Below are 19,446 nucleotides of genomic sequence, written 5' to 3'. Positions count from 1 at the left end.
CGTACCCCGGTGGCGGCATATCTCAGACAGTGCCATCACCAAGTCTTTCCGTATCTGAATGACTGGCTGGTCAAGGCTCCATCCTTAGACGCGTCCAGGTCTTCCAACGACTGTTTAAAGCTTTTCGATTGCTTGGGTCTCACCCTCAATCAGGAAGAATCGGTCCTACAACCTTCTCAGTGCATCAGTTTCCTAGATGCAACCCTGGACACACAGTCAGCAAAAGCTTTCCCATCCAGAGAGAGGATGAACAAGCTCCGTGCACTAGCTGCTATAGTAGCCTCGAAGAAAGTCTTGACAGTCCGCCTCTTCAAATCCCTCCTAGGGATGATGTCCTCGGGTATCCTCCTGATTTCTCACTGTCGACTACGAATGAGACCTACAGGAGGCGCTCTCGAAGCAGTGGGTCTAATGCACAGGATCATTCGACGACCACATAAAAGTGAATCCTCAGATGGTCGAACCCTACAATGGTGGATGTCATCTCAAAACCTGTCTCAAGGCTTGTCATTCCTGCTTTCCGGCTGCTCCTCATGTTGTCACAACAGTCGCCTCCTTGCAAGGCTGGGGAGCTTTTCTGCAAGAGCTACAGATAAGCGGGAAGTGGTCTCCTATGGAGAAGAAACTACATATCAATCTGCTCGAACTGCGGGCAGTCTTCCTGGCACTTCAAGCTTTCCTGCCAAGAATCAAACATTCCCTGGTGCTGGTCCGGACAGACAACACCACGGAGGGACACGCTCGCTGACTCTCTCTCGCGAGTCGCAAAAAATCTGGAATTGACTCATACTCCACAATGTAACCCTAAGGGCGGAATATGTCCCAGACACGGGCAATGTGCTCGCCGACGCGTTGGGCAGGCAGAAAACATCGTCACACGAGTGGGAGCTAGATCAACAAATTATCGACCAGATGGGGCACGCCGTAAATCGATCTATTTGCGACAAGAATGAACGCCAAATGCCGACACTTCGCAAGTTGGCATCCCCAGTCAGGGTCTCTAGGGAATGCAATTTCCATTGCATGGTGCAACGTCTTTGCGTACGCCTTTCCGCCATTCCCGATGCTTCCCAGAGTCCTCAGGAAAGTTTAGGTGGAGCCTTGTACTCTAATTTAAATAGCCCCAACTTGGCCGGGACAACATTGGTTCACAGAGCTCCACCGTCTATCCCTGGATCCGCCGATCCACCTGCGGCAGTATCCATCTCTGCTTACAATGAACAACAATCAAGTTTAACATCCGGATCTAAAGTCTCTCAGGTTAGCTGCCGGGCTCCGGAGTTCCGAGAGTTCCACAATCTGAATATTCCACAAGACTGTAGAGACATTCTTGCCAGAGCAAGGGCTTATAGCACAACCAAAACGTATTAGCTGAAATGGAAGCGCTTTTGTGTTTGGTGTGCAGATCAAGACATTCGGCCTTTCTCCTCCTCACCGGAGCAAATCTTACCTTATCTATTACATCTGACACAGTCGGGCCAAGCCCACTCCTCCATTAAAGTACACTTAGTAGCAATATCTCGTTATAAAAGAACTTCAACAAGTCAATCTCTCTGGTCAAGCAGGTTGATTAAGCAATTTCTAAAAGGATTATGCAGATCTTTCCCGCCAGTAAGGATGTTGCCACCTACCTGGCATCTCAATGTGGTTCTTAACCAGCTCATGAAGCATCCGTTCGAACCAGTACACAGAGCTGACCTAAAGTATGTCTTGTGGAAAACAGCACTCCTCCTGGCGCTCACATCTGCAAGGAGGGTCAGTGAGCTACAGGCATTTTTCAATCCAGGATCCTTTTCTACAGTTTAAAAACGCCAGAGTAATCCTGAGAACCAATCCTAGGTTTATCCCAAAAGTCCTGCCGGGCTTCCACCTAAATGAACCTGTGGTTCTGCTTTCCTTCTTTCCAAACCCAAGCACGGCAGCTGAGAGATCGCTGCATTCTTTGGATCTCAAACGATGCTTGAAGTTTTACATTGACAAAACGAAAACATTCAGGAAATCTAACCAGCTATTCGTAGCTTACAGCAGACCTAGGAAAGGTCTACCACTTTCCAAGCAGAGCATCTCCAGATGGATTTCTGCAGCCATTGCTTTCTGTCATGTCCAAGCTGGACAGCCATTGCATTCCAAAGTGAGAGCGCACTTCACAAGAGCTATGTCCACTTCTATGGCTCTGTTTGCAGGGGCGCCAGTCATTGGCATTTGCAGGGCAGCAACATGGAAGTCGCCGCATACGTTCTCTAGGCACTACTGCCTGGATACGGAGCTGATGAATGATGCAGCAGTGGGACAAACAGTGTTACGCCATCTATTTCAGTAAGGTGAGCCTACCTCCGTTCCTCTATCCTACTCTGATATGCACATTTCTTTACTAATACTTATTGTGTATGTCTAATGATGGTTCATGCTCACATGATGTGTATTATCTAAGGACTTGTATATGCTGTTCCATCGGAAATGTGCACTCTGCATTGCTTGCTACTCTGATTCAGGCATGTGAATCTATGAAAGACACCCATAATACTGGATAAGAAATGCGTTACTTACCTGTAACTGCAGTTATCCAGTATTGGTGTCTTTCATAGATTCACATGCAACCCTCCCGCCTTCCCTGGAAGGACTCGCCTAACTCTCTGTGTCACGCCTACTTAGCTTAGTGCGTACGAAAATCTGAGGGACTGAGGCTCCTGCCAGGAAGGTTCTAGAGGGAGGTGATAGCTGATTGGCTCTTATCTAGAGTTTTGTCCTTTATACAAAAGGACATGGATATGTTACTAAGGTGAAGCCTTTAGGCCTACTATTCTCTATGTATGTCTATAGGACATTACTTTTCTATATACCTGAGACTCCCGTCTCGACGACGGGGAATGATTCAGGCATGTGAATCTATGAAAGACACCAATACTGGATAACTGCAGTTACAGGTAAGTAACACATTTCTTCTTCAACTTGATAATTGATTTATTCAGGGTATAGACAACATAGCCTTTATTTTTTTACAGAGAGGGCTATCTTTACTATTTGTGTAAATTCATAAGGGGTAATGCTCTTTATTTCCAGTTTATTATAGTTCTCCTAAGGATGGTCTCGCAGACTAGGAACAATAAAGACCGAAATGTTGATGCCAAGTCCCAACTCCTTCTCTGTGAATCTAATGGAGCTTCACCATTTTATTGTTCGCTCTTGATGATATTAATGGCATTGATATCAAACAGAGTGGACTTTATAGACAATTAACTTTGTTTTCATCATTCAGACATAGAATTTGATCAGACAAATTAGATTTGTACCCCCAAATCTAATATATTGAATGTAAGAATTTATCCAATTTTTGTGTGCGCCTTTTCTTCAGGATTGACTGCTTTTGTTAACCACATGCGCGCTCCTCTGATTCTGCCCATATGCTGACTTTTTAAAAAACCCATTGTTCATGACGAGCTGGGCTCGTCATCAGTGTTTGAGGAGGCTACACCATGACGAGCCCAGCTCGTCATCAGCCTCGAAGGGGTTAAATATATGCACAGCTTGGTTATGTTTAGGTCCTGACTGTTAGTACAGACAATTTAAGCAAATCATTTCTAAGTAGCTTTCCGTAAATTATTCCCTTGTTGGCCCTTGACCTTTACACCTAGTTTATACTCATACTCCCAAGGGATTATTGGGTTGCTTTTTTTTTATGTAAGTGAGAGCTAGTTACATTACACAAAGACACATTAATTTTCCGGCAAGGGGAGATTAAGTCTTTGTTTGGCTCATAATCACAAGCTGTTGAGCCGAGACTCGAACCTGGTTCCCCAGTTCCAAAGTCAGCAGCTTTGGCCGTTAATCCACATCCTCTTATTGATGACAGCACCCTGCATGGCTAGGGTACGAGTTATACTTACTTCAGTTAACCCTTACTGGTGAATTTCAGTGTATGCAGCTTTCTTCTGAGCAACGACTGCTTAGCTTCAGTGATTGTAAACTGAAGTTTGGAATAATACACTCACTATTTTAAAAGGGACATTGTACACCAAAGGCTAATATTGCTCGGTGCTGTATACCAATAAGGTGTGTTCTTCACTGTCAGGGATTCAATGTGATGCAGTCAAAAAGCTTAGAGAGTGACAAAACTTCAGTTTACAGACTCAACCAGTGTGTCTGATGATGGCGTACATTGCATTTCCTCTCTCGTGATGGGGTCATGGGTAGTGTGGAAACCATTGGGCATGACAGTGTAACAGTTGTTGGGAGACTGTAAGTTGGAGGCTGAAGTACAGGAATGAAGGGATTGCTGGAAGGGAAGGTTTTAATTGATCCGGGCTTAGCATGTCCTTATCTATTCTGTGTGTCCCTGCATTCTAAACAGCATGTTCCTATTTCTTGTACATCTACAATGGACAGGACAGAGTCTGATGTACAACCTGAAGAGCTATGTCGAGGTATTGCGATTGATAGTTAATTGGGACAAATATATACTTGTACCCGTTGAGTGCGAATCAGCGTCACTCGCTGGCAGCCAAAATTACAGGTTCAAACCAATAGTTTTAGATACCTTGGGATACTCCTCACTACTGACCAGCATTAAAGCTGGGACCTCAACTTAGACCCCCTCTCAGGAGAGATGCGACAGACCGGTCTTATGGGGCTGGTACTCACTCCCTCTCAACATAACGGGTAGGGTTTACCTTTTCACAATGACTATACTTTGCAGACTACAAGTTTCAAAATCACCCCAATTAAATTCTTCTACGGTTCTTCACCACAGCTCGCTGTCAAGCACATGCCTTTCTGTGGTTAACATCTCTCCCTAGGGTGTCCTTGACCCTCCAGCATTCACCTTGTCCTCTAGTGGTATGAAAACCCACACTTATAGATAGATCGTACTTTGCCTGTTTATGGCAAATTTCCCTCTTTTCCTAATGTCCAGTCTACCTCTGTTCAAGGTACAATAAGTTAATCTTTCCTTCTGTTTTCCATATCTGTAATAATCTCATTATGATTATCACCAAGGCAGTTGATGTAAAAAAGCGCCAGTATAACTTTTGTCAGCAATGCTTTAAGAACTAACCTATTTTCTCCAAATTCAATCATGATTTTTATGGGAACATCCTTAAATGTTGAATCTACCTCAGTGCTGTATGACAATTGTACAATATAGTCCTGCTTTAATTATTGAAGTCATCATTCTCCCGATCAGTCTTTCTCAGAGTATTCTTGGAGACAGAGGAATATTACTGCTGGATAATAAAGTTTCATTTTGTTTGAATAGGACATAGTGAATCATTTGAAGAAGATGTCATTGGAGTCAATCATTCTGTTCCCACAGACAAAGCAATGACTCCGATTTTGGAGGTCAACAACATCATAAAAGGTAATGATAGAAGCCAGTTTTTCAGAACACGTTTGAAATTAGAATTGGAAGTTAAGTAGATATTAGGAAATGCGACTGAGTGGTTGGATGGGGGAAGGCCATACAAGTTCTCCAAGCACCAGTCTCTGCTGTTATTGAATCTATCTATCTTCCTACTTAATATGCTCTAAATATTGTTTCTAGGGAAATTACAAGCTTTTTATACATATGTAATTTTGAGCTATCTGTCCACACTGTCATTTTATGATCAGGTGTAAAACAGGTATTTTACTCCTTTGCCAGGGAATCTACCTTGGTAGAACCAAACTCAACCTTTGACGGCCAAATGCACCACACTTTTAAATATTGGGTTCAAAGTAGTTCAAAGTGCAAGTTGCCTTTTAAAGGGCAGGGTGCATGGCACTACCTGGGAGTTCTAGGCTGATCAGTGGTAACTTGTTTTAATATTTGGTTGCTAATGTTTTTACATTGTTCTGAAGTTTTCATCTTAAGTTTGAGAGGAGATATGTTCTTGAGATGTGTTCCATATGTGTATTCTTTTTTTGTGGTTTTAAACATTTTGAAAGGGCAGGGATTTTATGAGGGATCTGGAGATGGTTGGTGCTTTTGGCTGATCTCAGTGTTGTTTTGAGGATGATTTAGTTAATTAATGTTGTAGGTGGTTTTATTTATTGACTAGTTTGACTTTTTAATTGATTGAAGAATTGCTAGGGTTTGTACAGTGATGCCTGTCACTGGTTGTTGGATGGGAGCTCTTTTCTTAATAAGGAGAGGGCGGGCAGAATGAGTACGGAGTCCATATGGATGCACAGGACACTAACATAAGAATGAGATGAGCTTACTGATCTTAAGGTGGGAGGATTACAGGTTGAAGGTCTCTGTGTTGGAGTGCTGTTTGTGAGGTTTGGTTGATTCATTGAAAAACTGTTAATAGGGCTGATCAGTGGTTGGTTGGAGGATTGTTGGTTGGGTGTGTTATTGGTTACATCATTGTTGGTAGGATAGCTGGTTGTAGAATTAGCCTGCGAGGTTTATTTGGTGATTTGAAGAAATTTCTGATTTTTTGGTACCTGCTCATGGTTGATTGGAGGATTTCTGGTAGGATGGTGGTGGGGATTTTCGAAAGGTTGATAAAAAGAATTGATGTTAAGGTTTTCTGTTGCTTAGGTGAAACATAGCAAAATTAATATTTTGTTGGGTAAATGTTTGTTTCTAGAACGCATCAGTTCGCAAGATTGAAGTATGTTTTGTTAGATGATTGAAAGGGTATTTTGTTATTTATGGTTGCGGTTAGGCAAGACGATTGTTCAATTATTGATGGCACGCTTAGTCGCGTGATTGGTGAATTGTTCAAATATTTAATTAGCTGTTGGAAGGATTGATGTTTGGTAAAATAATTTTTTTGATTGGAGCTTTGTTGAACAATTCTTTGGTTGAAAGATTATTGGTAGGATGTTCAGTGATTGAGGAATTGTTGAAAGAGGGTTTTGTTGGTCGGTTGGAGAATTGGTAGGGTGTTTAATTCGCTTAAGTTTAGTTTGGTGGCTTTAGTTGAACCGTTCTCAACTGATTATTGTCTTTTTTTAGTACTGGACGGTTTCTGATTTGTGTACCACAGTTTCCTTTCCCTTTTACCCAATGCATCTTAACATGCTTCATGAAAATCTGAGAAGAGTTTGATCTAGTTCACAGTTGCTTGAAATAACACCTTTTAAGACCTATTGTCTGTAAGGAAGAATCATATGCCTTTTGCTCTGTCGCACTGCAGCACAAGGAACGCAATGGTGGTGATTTGTTAATACTAATTAAGGGTTACCTATTAAGATACATGTATTTCATGAAAATGAAAAACAAAGGGCCAACCCTTCTACTGTCATTTAGAAATAATTGTCAGTACTCTAGTTGTCTTCGAGTATTAACCTTAAAAAGAAATGAGATAGTCATTTTGATGAATTATCACGAACGCCAGATTCTTATACAGCGTATCTGAATTCCCTCAATACAGGAAGTCTCTTTACTGCTAATGAACTCTTTGCCAGCACTGGAGTCTAATGCAGTGAGTATGCATATATCTGAGGCAGAGAACCACTCTACGTATGAGTAACTTTCAGCACTTAAACCTAATATAGTTTGCACAGCTTAGTAACAAGAAATATTTATATTGGTCACAAGAGCATTTCCAACACCATGCCGAAATGCAATGTGTCTGCACACCTGAAAGACAAATCACTGCCTCCAAAGTTGAGATTGTTTCTGGGCAGATCACTCCAAGGGGATGGGAACTTATATAGGCTATTGGTGGGTGGTGGCTTGGCCTGTTACTTTTAAAGTGTACATAGAAACAAGTTCCCTAGCAATATACCATCAGGATGTTTTTGGAGAAATCTCTGCCAACTGAAGGGAGATGGGAGGGGAACGAGGCAGTTCTCTGCTAGCTAGTGCAAGGACAAATGAATGCCATGAGATGCCATGTGTAGAAATATCATATTGTGATCTCTATTTCAGCTGGTGTATAGGGTCGCTGAGCTGTCGGTGGGATGCCTCCTGGAGTTTACTGCCCTGCTGAGTTCTGGGCCAAGGATGAGAGTCAGAGCATTTTGGTGGACTTTTTACTGCCGACTGGTATCTACCTCCGGTTTCTGGTGCCCCGCAATGACAGCCTTCGAGCAATCAAGCAGGTACTGAGTTGGTGACCTAACTTGGTTTTCCACTGTGTGCAATCCCTGCTTCATGATTTTTTCTTATTTGAACTCCTGCAAGTTCTTGTCTATTTCATACTCTTATTTGCAGCTTCTCATTATTACCCAGCTTATATCAATCTGTAGGTTCTATGTGATCTTTGTGTACTACAGCAGGTCCTGGTATTTAAAAATGGGTTTGAATGTTGATGAGGTAGGTGTGCGTTTCCATGGTGAATGATTTTGGTCCTTCTCCGTTTGTAATGCTTATCAAAAATGCTTTCATCACCCTGTTTGATACAGCTTAAGTTTACTGCATCCTGACATTTCTGCATGGTGCGTGTCAACTGTGAGCACTCTATTGTCCTACTCGTCATCCTTGGCAACTGCTGTGTGCTTGCCTGCATGGCACAACCAAAAAAGCTTCTCAAAAAAGACACTGTAAATTTCTGTGCACTCACTACACGAGCATCATTTTGTGTGTGTATGCTCACCATTTACAGGCATGTTCAGTTGCCCCTCCTATTTCCTGGTATTTGTTCTTATTAGGAGAGACAGGATTGACTTCTCCATTGTTCCTACCCTTTTGGGATGCATTCATTTTTTTCCTTGTTTCTACCTCACAGAGAGAGAGGCATGTTTTCTGGTATTTCTTGAAAATGACATCATGGGGTTGCTTCTTATAGTCCATATTTTCTAACCAATTTTTAATAACCTTTTTGGCCCTGGTAAAAGACAAATACATTTTCATTGCCAGAGCCCCCTTCTCCTCTTTCTCTAGTAGGTCTTTCCCAATTCTTATCTATCACCACGATTAAAAGATCCTTTCACTGTAATCCTCTGAAAAAGCAGGAAGTTAAGGGTCTTCTGACTTATGCTGAACAGAAACAATTGTGTCCTACTAATTTTTTCTGATGGATACTTCTAAGTGCAGATTTCTCACCTTGTGAACACACCAACCCACCAGACTGAATCTGGTAGAGTTTTATCCTTATTGCTCCTGAACGCCAAAAAGTGATGTCAAGCTGTCAAGCTGTTGAGGCTCTGTCCCACCTTGGTAGTGATGCAGAATCACATATAAGCACCAATCTGTACATTGCTGAACATCGTTGGAAATCATAAAAAGGCTGGTCCTACTCGATGTCGAGGACTCAGACCTGTTCTCATTCTGTTGCCTGGTTCAACAACAGGTCTTCATCTCACTCCCAGTCTTCGGATAAGTCCAAATCGATGAAAAACCTAAAGCAGTTCAAGCAGGCCTCGTCCCATCCTTGCCTCTCTCCTTTTGAGAAGTTGTGGGGACATCAACGTGCCCTGCGTCGAGTTCCTGATCCCTGCTGAGGAACCAATTATGCAGTTTATTCTGATGCGCCTGAAGTTCCCAGGTCATTTGGCGATGCCGCAACAAATTAAGGTGTTTAAGGAGTCCATGCTTCATATCTTCAGCACCTCTCTGGCTTCTTGAGGCTCCCCTTTGGGCTGCAGAGGTCCTCGATGCCTCCAGACAGGTTACCGCCAGTGGGTCCACCCTTAGTGTAGCTATGCCTTTTGAACCGCTACTGGTCTAACTCCGATTCTAGAGCAGATTCCACGCTTGGTGCTGCGATCTAGTCCCGTTCCTTCTACTTTGATGCTGGCACTGACGCTAATAGTTCTGTTTAACTGCGAACCAAATCTGTCCCGACCTCGAAAAAAGATGCACATGAGTTCTGATCCCGGTACCCGGTCAGTATTCCTTCTGATTCAGACAAGACAATGCTTTGACCCATAGGCTGCCTTCTAGTACTTCAGCTACACTTTGGTCGGAGTCTCATCTGAGCCAACCTGCATTCTGTGATGATGGTAATAACCGTGTTAGTGGGGATGATTTTATTCCTCACACCAGCGTGAGGGTACTTTTTATATGGACCTACTAGAGGCCAGTGTAATAGACTGTCCTCTGACACAAGGCCGGTGTCTCCACCTGGTTCTTCTACTGAAGAGTCAACGTCCTTCTCCATGGTTAGTGGAAGGGCAGCCGAAACTTTGATTTACAACTGCCTTTTACAGAAGTGAAGAATAATTTACTTTCAGAGGTCCTACAACTTAAAATTCATCTGCAGAACATCTGTTACCTTTTAACGAGACACTGACTGACACCTTTATGGGCACTTAGGCAAAAACATGTTTGTGCCCGCCAGTAAATAAACAAGTGTCACGCCACCATAAAGCAGCTCCTGCTGGTCCTACCTTCCTTACATAGCACTCTACTTTGGAGAGTCTAGTGGTACAAACCAGCACTAGCAGAGTCAATCCTAATTCATTTCCTATGACCCTGCCTGATAGAGAGTTGAACAGGACAAAGTAATTTGGAAAATTGATCTTTTTCTCTGTCAGCCTTGCCCTTAGATCCATCAATGCTGGCTGCTTGTTGGGACACTACTCCCACCATGCATTATGGAACTTTGTTGCTGAACGTTTTTTTCCCCAGAGGAGTTCAGGACCACTTTGGTTCAGACCAGTCAAGATTTTGAGGATGCAGCGAAGTATGTCATCCATTCCGGACTAAACACCACTAACTGCTTCAGCAGGGTTGTTGGTAACAGTGTGATGTTTCTGCCTCGCACGTGGATGAGAGCTTTGGGCTTCTCATGTGACTTTCAGGCATCATGCCATTTGGTGGCACCCATCTCTTTAGAGAAAAGAAAGACTTGGCCCTGGTGCATTTCAATAAAGTAGGGCCACAGTGATCTCCCTTTCTGCTGCTGTGCAGGAGTATCCCCAACAGTTTTGCCAGTTTTGAGACTTCTAGAAGGGACTTGGATTCAAAGAGAATCTCAAGGCCCACTACACAACCGCTTCTCAGTCCATTCGAAGCCGGGGTCTTGGATCCATCTGACAACATTCAGGCCTTCCGGGACAGTGCGCTGCTCAGTACGTCACCTCCACCCCCCCACTGCCACTAAACTTATTTGGCTTTCTCACAATGCCACATCTATATCAAGTGGAAGCAGTTTAATGTATTGCCTCCATCATTCCTTTAAGATCTGAAGCATATTCCCACCAGCATCAAAGTCGCCGACTAGATGGAGGATAGTCTCCTTAAGCTGAACACAGACAAGACGGAGATCCTCATCCTTGGGCCCAACCCCTCAGCATGGGGCGACTCCTGGTGGCCCGCATCGCTGGGGACACCCCCCGCACCTACCAACCAATCCCACAACCTGGGAGTCATCCTCGACTCGAAACTCACCATGACCAAACAAGTCAACGCTGTCTCCTCCACCTGCATCAACACCCTCCGTATGCTCCACAAGATCGACAGATGGATCCCAATAGAGACAAGGAAAACAGTCACCCATGCGCTAGTCAGCAGCAGACTCGACTACTGAAACGCCCTCTATGCCGGAGCCCCGACCAAGCTCATCAACAGACTGCAAAGAATCCAGAATGCCTCTGTACGCCTGATACTCGACGTCCCGCGCCACGACCACAACACCCCCCACCTGAGGAACTTGCACTGGCTCCCCGTTGACAAAAGAATCTTCTTTAAACTCCTAATCCACGCACATACAGGGCACTTCACAAGACCGGCCCAGCCTATCTCAACAGTCGACTCTTCTTCTACGTACCCAACAGGAATCTCTGCTCCGCAGACCTCTACCTGGCCACCGTCCCATGCATCTGTAGAACCACAGCCGGAGGCAGATCCTTCTCCCACCGCACCCCCAAGACCAGGGACACCCTCCCCCTCAACCTACGACAAATCGAAGACCTAACCTTCAGGAGACGACTCAAGACCTGGCTGTTCGACCAGTAATAATATAATAATAATAAAAACATTTGTAAAGCGCCTGGATGCAGTCCAGAAGAAGACAGATAATAAGGCAATCAGCGGAAAGTAGAGATCAAAAGACACAGAATCAAATTTTATTCTTCGGGAAAAGGTGAGTCTTGAGTTTCAGACGGAACGTTGTTTCCGAAGGCTCCATCCGGAGTTCAATGGGTAGTTCATTTCACTGTTTGCAGGCTAAGTATCTAAAGGAGCGACCTCCCATCCGAGCTTTATGAATGAGAGGGACGTGGAATTGCATACTTCCAAGAGATCTCAAAATTTGCTGAGGACGGTAAATGGTCAGCATATTTTGAAGATATGCAGGGCCCTTGCCCTGTGCAATACGGTGAGCCATACACATAGTTTTAAACCTAATACGTTCCCGTATGGGGAGCCAATGCAGGGTGGCTAAGGCTCGTTTCCCTGGTGACTTCTTGGGCAGGTTATGTACAAGTCTTGCGGCCGCATTTTGGACACATTGGAGTTGGTGCATCCCTTTCTTGTTAAGACCAATAAGCAAAGCATTTCCATAGTCCAGGTGGGAGGTGACTAAGGCGTGTATCAACGTTTTCCTTGCTTTAATGGGAAGAAGATCTAAGACTTTGCGAAGAGTTTTCAGAATGCCATAGCATTTGCCTGTCATACTTCCAATGTGTTGTTCAAAGGAGAGATTGGTATCCAAGTCGCACTGTAGGGCTTAGCGGTGGTATGATTAAAGATATTGCTGACTTGCACATTTGCACATTGCTTCTTGCACTGAACCTGCAGATATTTTAAATCGACCGAAGGATTTTTAATAACTGTGTGTAATTGTGTGATACTTTTAGCCTTTTTTAAATACACGTGTTGTACCTTATAGCCGCCTCACTGACGCCCGTTGTTCTGCTCGCCGGCTCCCCGTTCCACCAAGGGTTCGTCCCCCTTGACGTGGAGGGAATGAAGGCGGGGCAGTGACCGGTCGGAGGGCGGGAACTACCCTGTTGAAGCACTACTTTAGCCGGTCATGTGCTAGTCGCGCATCGGGCGCGCTGGCGGCGTGCCGAAGGAGAGCCAAAGTCGGGCCCATCTTCGCCCGTCCTTGGCCAGACGGGACTAGGGGCCACCCCCCCTGCTCAAAATCTTACAGCTCCTAGCTATTCATGGCATACCCTGCTAGCACTTTGGGTAAGACGTGATGATAATTGTATGACACTGCTCCCGGAGCAATAAAGAAAAGTACAAGCTAGCACTTAATGCATATCATTTATCCTGTAAAATCGCCAGGGGAAATTTTACTAAAAATACTATCTTAGGAGCTCAAAATCATGCAGGGACTCTCTTTAAGGTCCTCAAGAATCTAGCTGGGGCAGCAGCCCAACCTGAACCTCCTATCTTGTCACCCACCCAATGCAACTGTATTGCGAATTTCTTTCACGAGAAAATAGCCACTATATACGCTAACTTTACATCTAACGATGAAGATATCGATATCAGCCCCACTGTGCCCATCATTAGTGATCAACTGGAGTCTCCCATGAAGCAGGAAATAAGGACATGGTAACCAATAGATACTCTTGTTTTTGGATACTGCATTAAGTAGCATAAATTCAGGCTCATCCCAAGACCCTTTACCTGTGCATGTTCTCAAACAATTAGACCTTCCTATTTTGGAAGTCCTCAGAGCACTGTTAAATGCCTCCCTGAAGGAAGCTGTTCTACCCAACGACTGGAAGCACGCCATGGTAGTTCCCCTGCTAAAAAAGCTTAACAGTGACCCAGAGGTGTTTTCCAACTTTCGCCCTGTATCTCTGCTGCCGATCCTGTCTAAGATTTTAGAAAAACACGCCAACAAGCAGCTGGCAGACTTTGTCAATGACCCAAATCTTTTGTACTATTCCCAATCCTGCTTTAGGAAAGGCCACTCCACTGAGTCCACCCTACTTGGGGTCACTGAGGTTATACGCCAAGAACTGGATACTGGAGGCACGGCGGCACTCATTCTTTTAGACCTGAGTGTCGCATTCGACACCATCTGCATACACCCCTCATCAAGTCCCTGAAGAATATTGGAATCAGAGATAAAGCATTGAAATGGTTGGAGCAATTTCTCCTGCATCGAACATATCAGGTCTTCTCCAAAAGTAATTTCTCTGAAGTCAATGATTCCCCTTAAAGGAGTGCCCCAGGGCTCTATATTGAGCCCCCTCCTTTTTAATTTGTATGTCACTCACCTAGCCAAAATTGCTGAAGATATGGGCCTTACCATTTATTTTATGCGGACGACACACAACTTGTGTTCTCCCTCACATCTACAGAAAAATCTGACATCTCTCCCCTTCGATCTGGACTTCTTAGAATGGCTAACTGGCTCCATTCTAAAAAATTAAAGTTGAATGGGGATAAAACAGAGTTACTTATTTTTGGCAACCAAAAGAATCTTTGGGGCCTGACTCATTGGCCTGTTGAAATGGGCGCTACCCCGACTGCGGTACAATCCGCACGCAACTTAGGTGTAATAATTGACAATAAGGTGTCTATGCGCACGCACACAGCCAAAACTGCCTCCACATGCTTTCTGATCCTCAAATGGTTGAGAAAAATACTGGGGCAGATGGAGTGCAGAGGACGGTCCTACAGGCCCTAAAACTTCGAGATTAGACTATGGTAACGTCCTATTCCTAGGAGTTATGAATAGTACTCTATCAATCAATCAATCAATCAAGACATTTATAGAGCGCACTACTTACCCGGAGGGTCTCAAGGCGCTAGGGGGGGGGGGAGGGGGTGCTGCTACTGCTCGATCAGCCAGGTCTTGAGCTTCTTCCTGAAGGAGAGGTGGTCTTGGGTCAGGCGCAGGTCGGTCGGGAGGGAGTTCCAGGTCTTGGCGGCCAGGTAGGAGAAGGACCTTCCTCCTGTTGTCGTTCTTCGGATGCGGGGGACGGCGGCGAGGGCATGACTGGCTGATCGGAGATGGCGTTTGGGAGCGTAGAAGTTGATGCGGTTGTTGAGGTAGCTCGGGCCTTGATCGTGTAGGGCTTTGTGTGCGTGGGTGAGGAGACGGAAGGTGATTCCTTTGTTGACGGGGAGCCAGTGCAGGTCTCTCAGATGTCCGGAGATGTGGCTGGGTCGTGGGATGTCGAGGATGAGTCTGGCTGAGGTGTTCTGGATCCGCTGGAGTCTCTTCTGGAGCTTGGCGGTGGTTCCGGCGTAGAGGGCGTTGCCGTAGTCCAGTCGGCTGGTGACGAGGGCCTGGGTGACCGTCTTCCTGGTCTCGGTGGGGATCCACCGGAAGATCTTCCGTAACATGCGCAGGATGTTGAAGCACGAAGAGGAGACGGCGTTGACTTGTCTGGTCATGGAGAGGGAGGAGTCCAGGATGACGCCCAGGTTCCGTGCGTGGTCTGTCGGTTTGGGTGCGGTGCCCAGGGCGGGGGGCCACCAGGAGTCGTCCCAGGCGGAGGGCGAGGAGCCCAGGATGAGGACTTCCATCTTGTCTGAGTTCAGTTTCAGGCGACTGGTCGTCATCCACTCGGCTACGTGTTTCATCCCTTCGTGAAGGTTGGCTCTGGCGGCGGCGGGGTCGTTAGTCAGGGAGAGGATCAGCTGGGTGTCGTCAGCGTAGGAGATGATGTTGAGGTTGTGCTGGCGTGCGATGGCCGCGAGGGGGGTCATGTAGACGTTGAAGAGGGTGGGGCTCAGCGAGGATCCTTGAGGGACGCCGCAGATGACTTCGGTGGCCTCTGACTTGTACGGTGGTAGTCGGACTCTCTGTGTTCTTCTGTCGAGGAAGGAGATGATCCACCCCAGTGCCCTCTCCTGGATTCCGACGTTGCTGAGGCGCTGCACTAGGGTGCGGGGCAGACAGTGTCGAAGGCCGCGGAGAGGTCTAGGAGGATGAGGGCCGCTGTTTCTCCGTTGTCCATCAGGGCTCGGATGTCATCAGTGGCCGCGATGAGGGCGGTCTCGGTGCTGTGGTTGGCTCGGAAGCCAGACTGTGAGGGGTCGAGGGATCCATTCGTCTCGAGGAAGGCGGCCAGCTGCTTGTTGGCGGTCTTCTCGATGACTTTGGCTGGAAACGGGAGGAGCGAGATGGGGCGGTAATTCTTGAGTTCGGTGGGGTCCGCTGTAGGTTTCTTGAGTAGGCGCTGAGTTCGGCATTCTTCCAGCTCTCCGGGAAGGTGGCGCTGTCGAAGGAGGTGTTGATGATGTCCCGCAGGTGGGGTGCGATGACAGACTTCAAGTCGTTCAAAACTCTGCGGCCAGAATGCTCCTCAATCTCCCATGTCGCACGAGTATGACAGAACATTTTAAAAAACTGCACTGGTTGAGAGTGGCAAGTAAAGTAAAGTTCAAGGCACTTTGTTACATGTATAAGATCAGCTCAGGGGCAGCCCCGGAGTACCTATGTAAGATGGTACCGAAATACCTACCCTCTCGTAACTTACGCTCAATGAACCAGCCGAAGTTCATCGTTCCCAGGGTAAAAAGAGCTCGACTGGGCGGTCGTTCCTTTGCCTATATGGCACCTGTACTGTGAATTCACTCCCTCTCCAACTACGGTTAAACCCTGCTATCTACGCTTCCGTAAGGGAGTGAAATCATGGCTGTTCGATCAATAATTGCCCCCTGCTTACTTTTCAGTAACACAGATCCAGGGTTCCTGGGAAACCCTCAGGGTAGCTGTCGCGCCATACAAATGCAATAAATAAATAAATATACACCTAAGTTCTTCACAAGGACAGAAGGAGTAGGTGTGGGACCTAGTTCTAAAGGCCACCAAGCCGACGACCAAATAGATGGTATATTACCAATCACTAACAACTCTGTTTTATTCCCGTTAAGGCGGAGGCAGTTATTATTCATCCAGCCAGCTAAATCGGTTAGACAGGCAGAGAAGTTGGCTGCCGCCTCAACCGGACCAGTAGCAACAGCGTCCCCCCCCATTCCCCACCCTCAGCTCCTTGAAACCCTTACGGGTAAGTAGTGCGCTTTACAAATTATTTGATTGATTGATATTTGAGGACCATTTTCCAATTTGGTGGCTGGAGGTGTAGGCTCTTTTGACCAAAGGAGCCAAGGGAAATAGGGAATGGCTGTTACTCCTTATATATATGGAGGAGTTTGTCCTATTTTACTCCTCAGCCTGCAAATTTCATTGACAAGTTCAGGGTTTTGGTCCAAGTTCTATCAGCACTGGATCCAGATGGCTGGATGTAGCGCTTGACCTATAGGACACCTATGTGCACATTTCTGTACTGTAGTGCCACAGGTGTTACCTGCAGTTCAAGGTGGGCCAGCAGCATTTTCTATTTTCTGTGCTTCCCTTTAGCCTGCCGATCCTCGAGGGCTCACGTAAGTAATTGCAATGGTCGCAGCACATCTTTGGAGGTTGAGAGATAGCCGTCTTTTCGTACTTCAATAACTGGTTGTTGAAGGTAGGTTTGCGACAATCAGTCGTAGACTACTTCTGGATAATGCGAGCTGCCTAACCGGCTGACGTCTTCAAGGTTCTCGATTGGTGAAGGCACACCTGATTCCTTTGCAGTAGCTTCCGTTCATCAAAACTGTTATGGATATGGTACTGTTTCGATCTTCCTCTCCTGATCAACAAGTCCATGCCATTCGCATCAGGATCCAATGTTTCAGCCTCTGTACTGGATCTCAGTGAGAGTGGCTCTGATGCTTCTTGACCTATTTGCTGTCAGCCTCCTGTTAGTGGACAACGTAAGATGGCACATGCACACGCTGCAGTGGGCTCGGAAGTCTCAGTGGGTTCAGCACCTAAGAAGCCTGACAGATTCCATATGGGTTTCAGAGGAGACTGCAAAAGACCTGCAGTGGTGGCTGATCTGCTCACAGCAGATCCCTCTCCCTACTCAACACAGAGCTAACAATGGTGACTGACACGTCGTACTTTGGTTGTGGAGGTTATCCCCAAAACAGCGCTTGGCAATCATACATCAATTAGTTACATCTGTTCCATACCTCCCATCCTTCCTGTTACCCCACCCTCTCTCCTAGCAGTGTACCATTCCTCACATTTTTGATACATGATTATTTCCTTCTCTGCAAACTTCTCGATGTCTTCACTCATGAGTGATTAGGATCAAGATGAGGACTACTAGATGTCTATACTTGATAATGCAATCCATATAAATAATGATCCATCTCAATAAAACACCCCTCCCTCGCCATCCAGTGTGTCCAGGTCCCTAAATGCACTTTTCAATATTAGTATCATTTCCTTTGTGTCTCGTTTCAGTATATTTGGGGGACAGTGTCTACTGCCTCTTGTTCTTCTCACAGGACTCCCAGTATTCACCTCGGCTAAATTATTCGGTCCACCCCTATCCTCAGGTCGAGCAAGGGGGACCCACTGATGACTCCCTACAGGCCCACTTCTGATTCAGTGTCAGGCATCTGTAATGCTAGTACTAGGGCCTCCCATGTCCTCACCGCCTCCATCGCCTTCTCATTATTAGCCCGTACCGCCTGTTGCAATCTAACCGTGCTCTCGTTCGTAGCCCACTTAAGTAACTCAGATTTCCACTTCCCTCTACTAGGCCCCCGCCTTGACTTCCATTGGGCCGTAATCTCTCTCTTAGCTAGCAGTAGGCCCAGGTCCAGAAACGTACTCGCGATTTTCATTTGGGGGTATGCGGACACCTGTGTAGTATACATGTGCCCATGTCAGTGTCTATATGGCGCTCTGTAATACCACAAAGCAGCTCGCCCACCTCTTCCCAATATGTTCCTAACTGCCCACAACTCCACAACATGAGAGGCAGCACTGCTCCCTCTAATTGGCAGCATGGGCACTGGGCGGTATCTGTCCGAAAATACAGATTAATTTTGGCCAGGGTTAAATAAGCCCTGTGTAATATAAAGAAGTGTATAAATTGGAATCTGGCATTCCTAGTACTCTTTCAGGCCCTCTGAATCAATTGTGCCCACGTTTTGTCTGGTATGTCTTTTCCTAGATCCACCTCCCACTTTCTTCGTAAGTCCTGCAGTGGCTGCATGCCATCTACAACCAGTCGCCTATACACATGGGTGATCGCTTTGGTCGTCCCCACCGCCATTACTACATATTGGCATGTCATAGAGGTCTTTGGCTCCAAAAGCCCCTCTTTCCAATGACGCTGTCTCGCTGAGGTCAGGGCTGCATGTAGCAAATAATCCCCTCGCAGCAGGTCATACCTATCTTGCAACGTCTGGAAGGGTAACCACGCCCCATCTTCGCACAAGTCACCCATCACCTGGACCCCCAACGTCTACCATTCCACCAGTCCCGACCAATCCCACCATGTGGAAGGGCAGGACACATGCCCAATGGAATCTCCTGGGCATATGGATGATTGATTCCGGCCTACGCTGGTATCTGTTCCAGCACTACCTTAACGTCCGTTCCTTGCAGTAAGCGATCCCAAGCGCAAGCGTTGCTGTAATATTGTAAATGATCAATCAATCAATCAATAAATTTATAGAGTGCGCTACTCACCGGTGAGGGTCTCAAGGCGCTGGAGGGAGAGGGGGGAGTGTCGCTACTGCTCGAAGAGCCAGGTCTTGAGGTGTTTCCTGAAGGTGAGATGGTCCTCGGTCAGTCGTAGGTGTGTGGGGAG

The 19,446-nt window shown here is 46.1% G+C and overlaps 1 protein-coding gene across 2 annotated transcripts in view; it reads left to right on the top strand.

Moving 5' to 3' along the window:
* The window catches only part of PIK3CD (phosphatidylinositol-4,5-bisphosphate 3-kinase catalytic subunit delta), a 766,219-nt gene that overhangs the window by 173,742 nt on the left and 573,031 nt on the right, over positions 1–19,446 (top strand). For both annotated transcript variants that reach the window (XM_086921389.1, XM_086921391.1), the window contains exons 2-3: positions 5,252–5,353; positions 7,859–8,031. In XM_086921389.1, coding sequence (XP_086777515.1) covers positions 7,891–8,031 — 141 coding nt within the window. In that variant the 5' untranslated portion in view covers positions 5,252–5,353; positions 7,859–7,890. The remainder of the gene's footprint in view (positions 1–5,251; positions 5,354–7,858; positions 8,032–19,446) is intronic.

The sequence above is a fragment of the Lissotriton vulgaris genome, chromosome 5, assembly GCF_964263255.1.
Source record: "Lissotriton vulgaris chromosome 5, aLisVul1.2, whole genome shotgun sequence".
NCBI classification, from domain to species: Eukaryota; Metazoa; Chordata; class Amphibia; order Caudata; family Salamandridae; genus Lissotriton; species Lissotriton vulgaris.
This window is presented reverse-complemented; position numbering and strand designations above follow the sequence as displayed.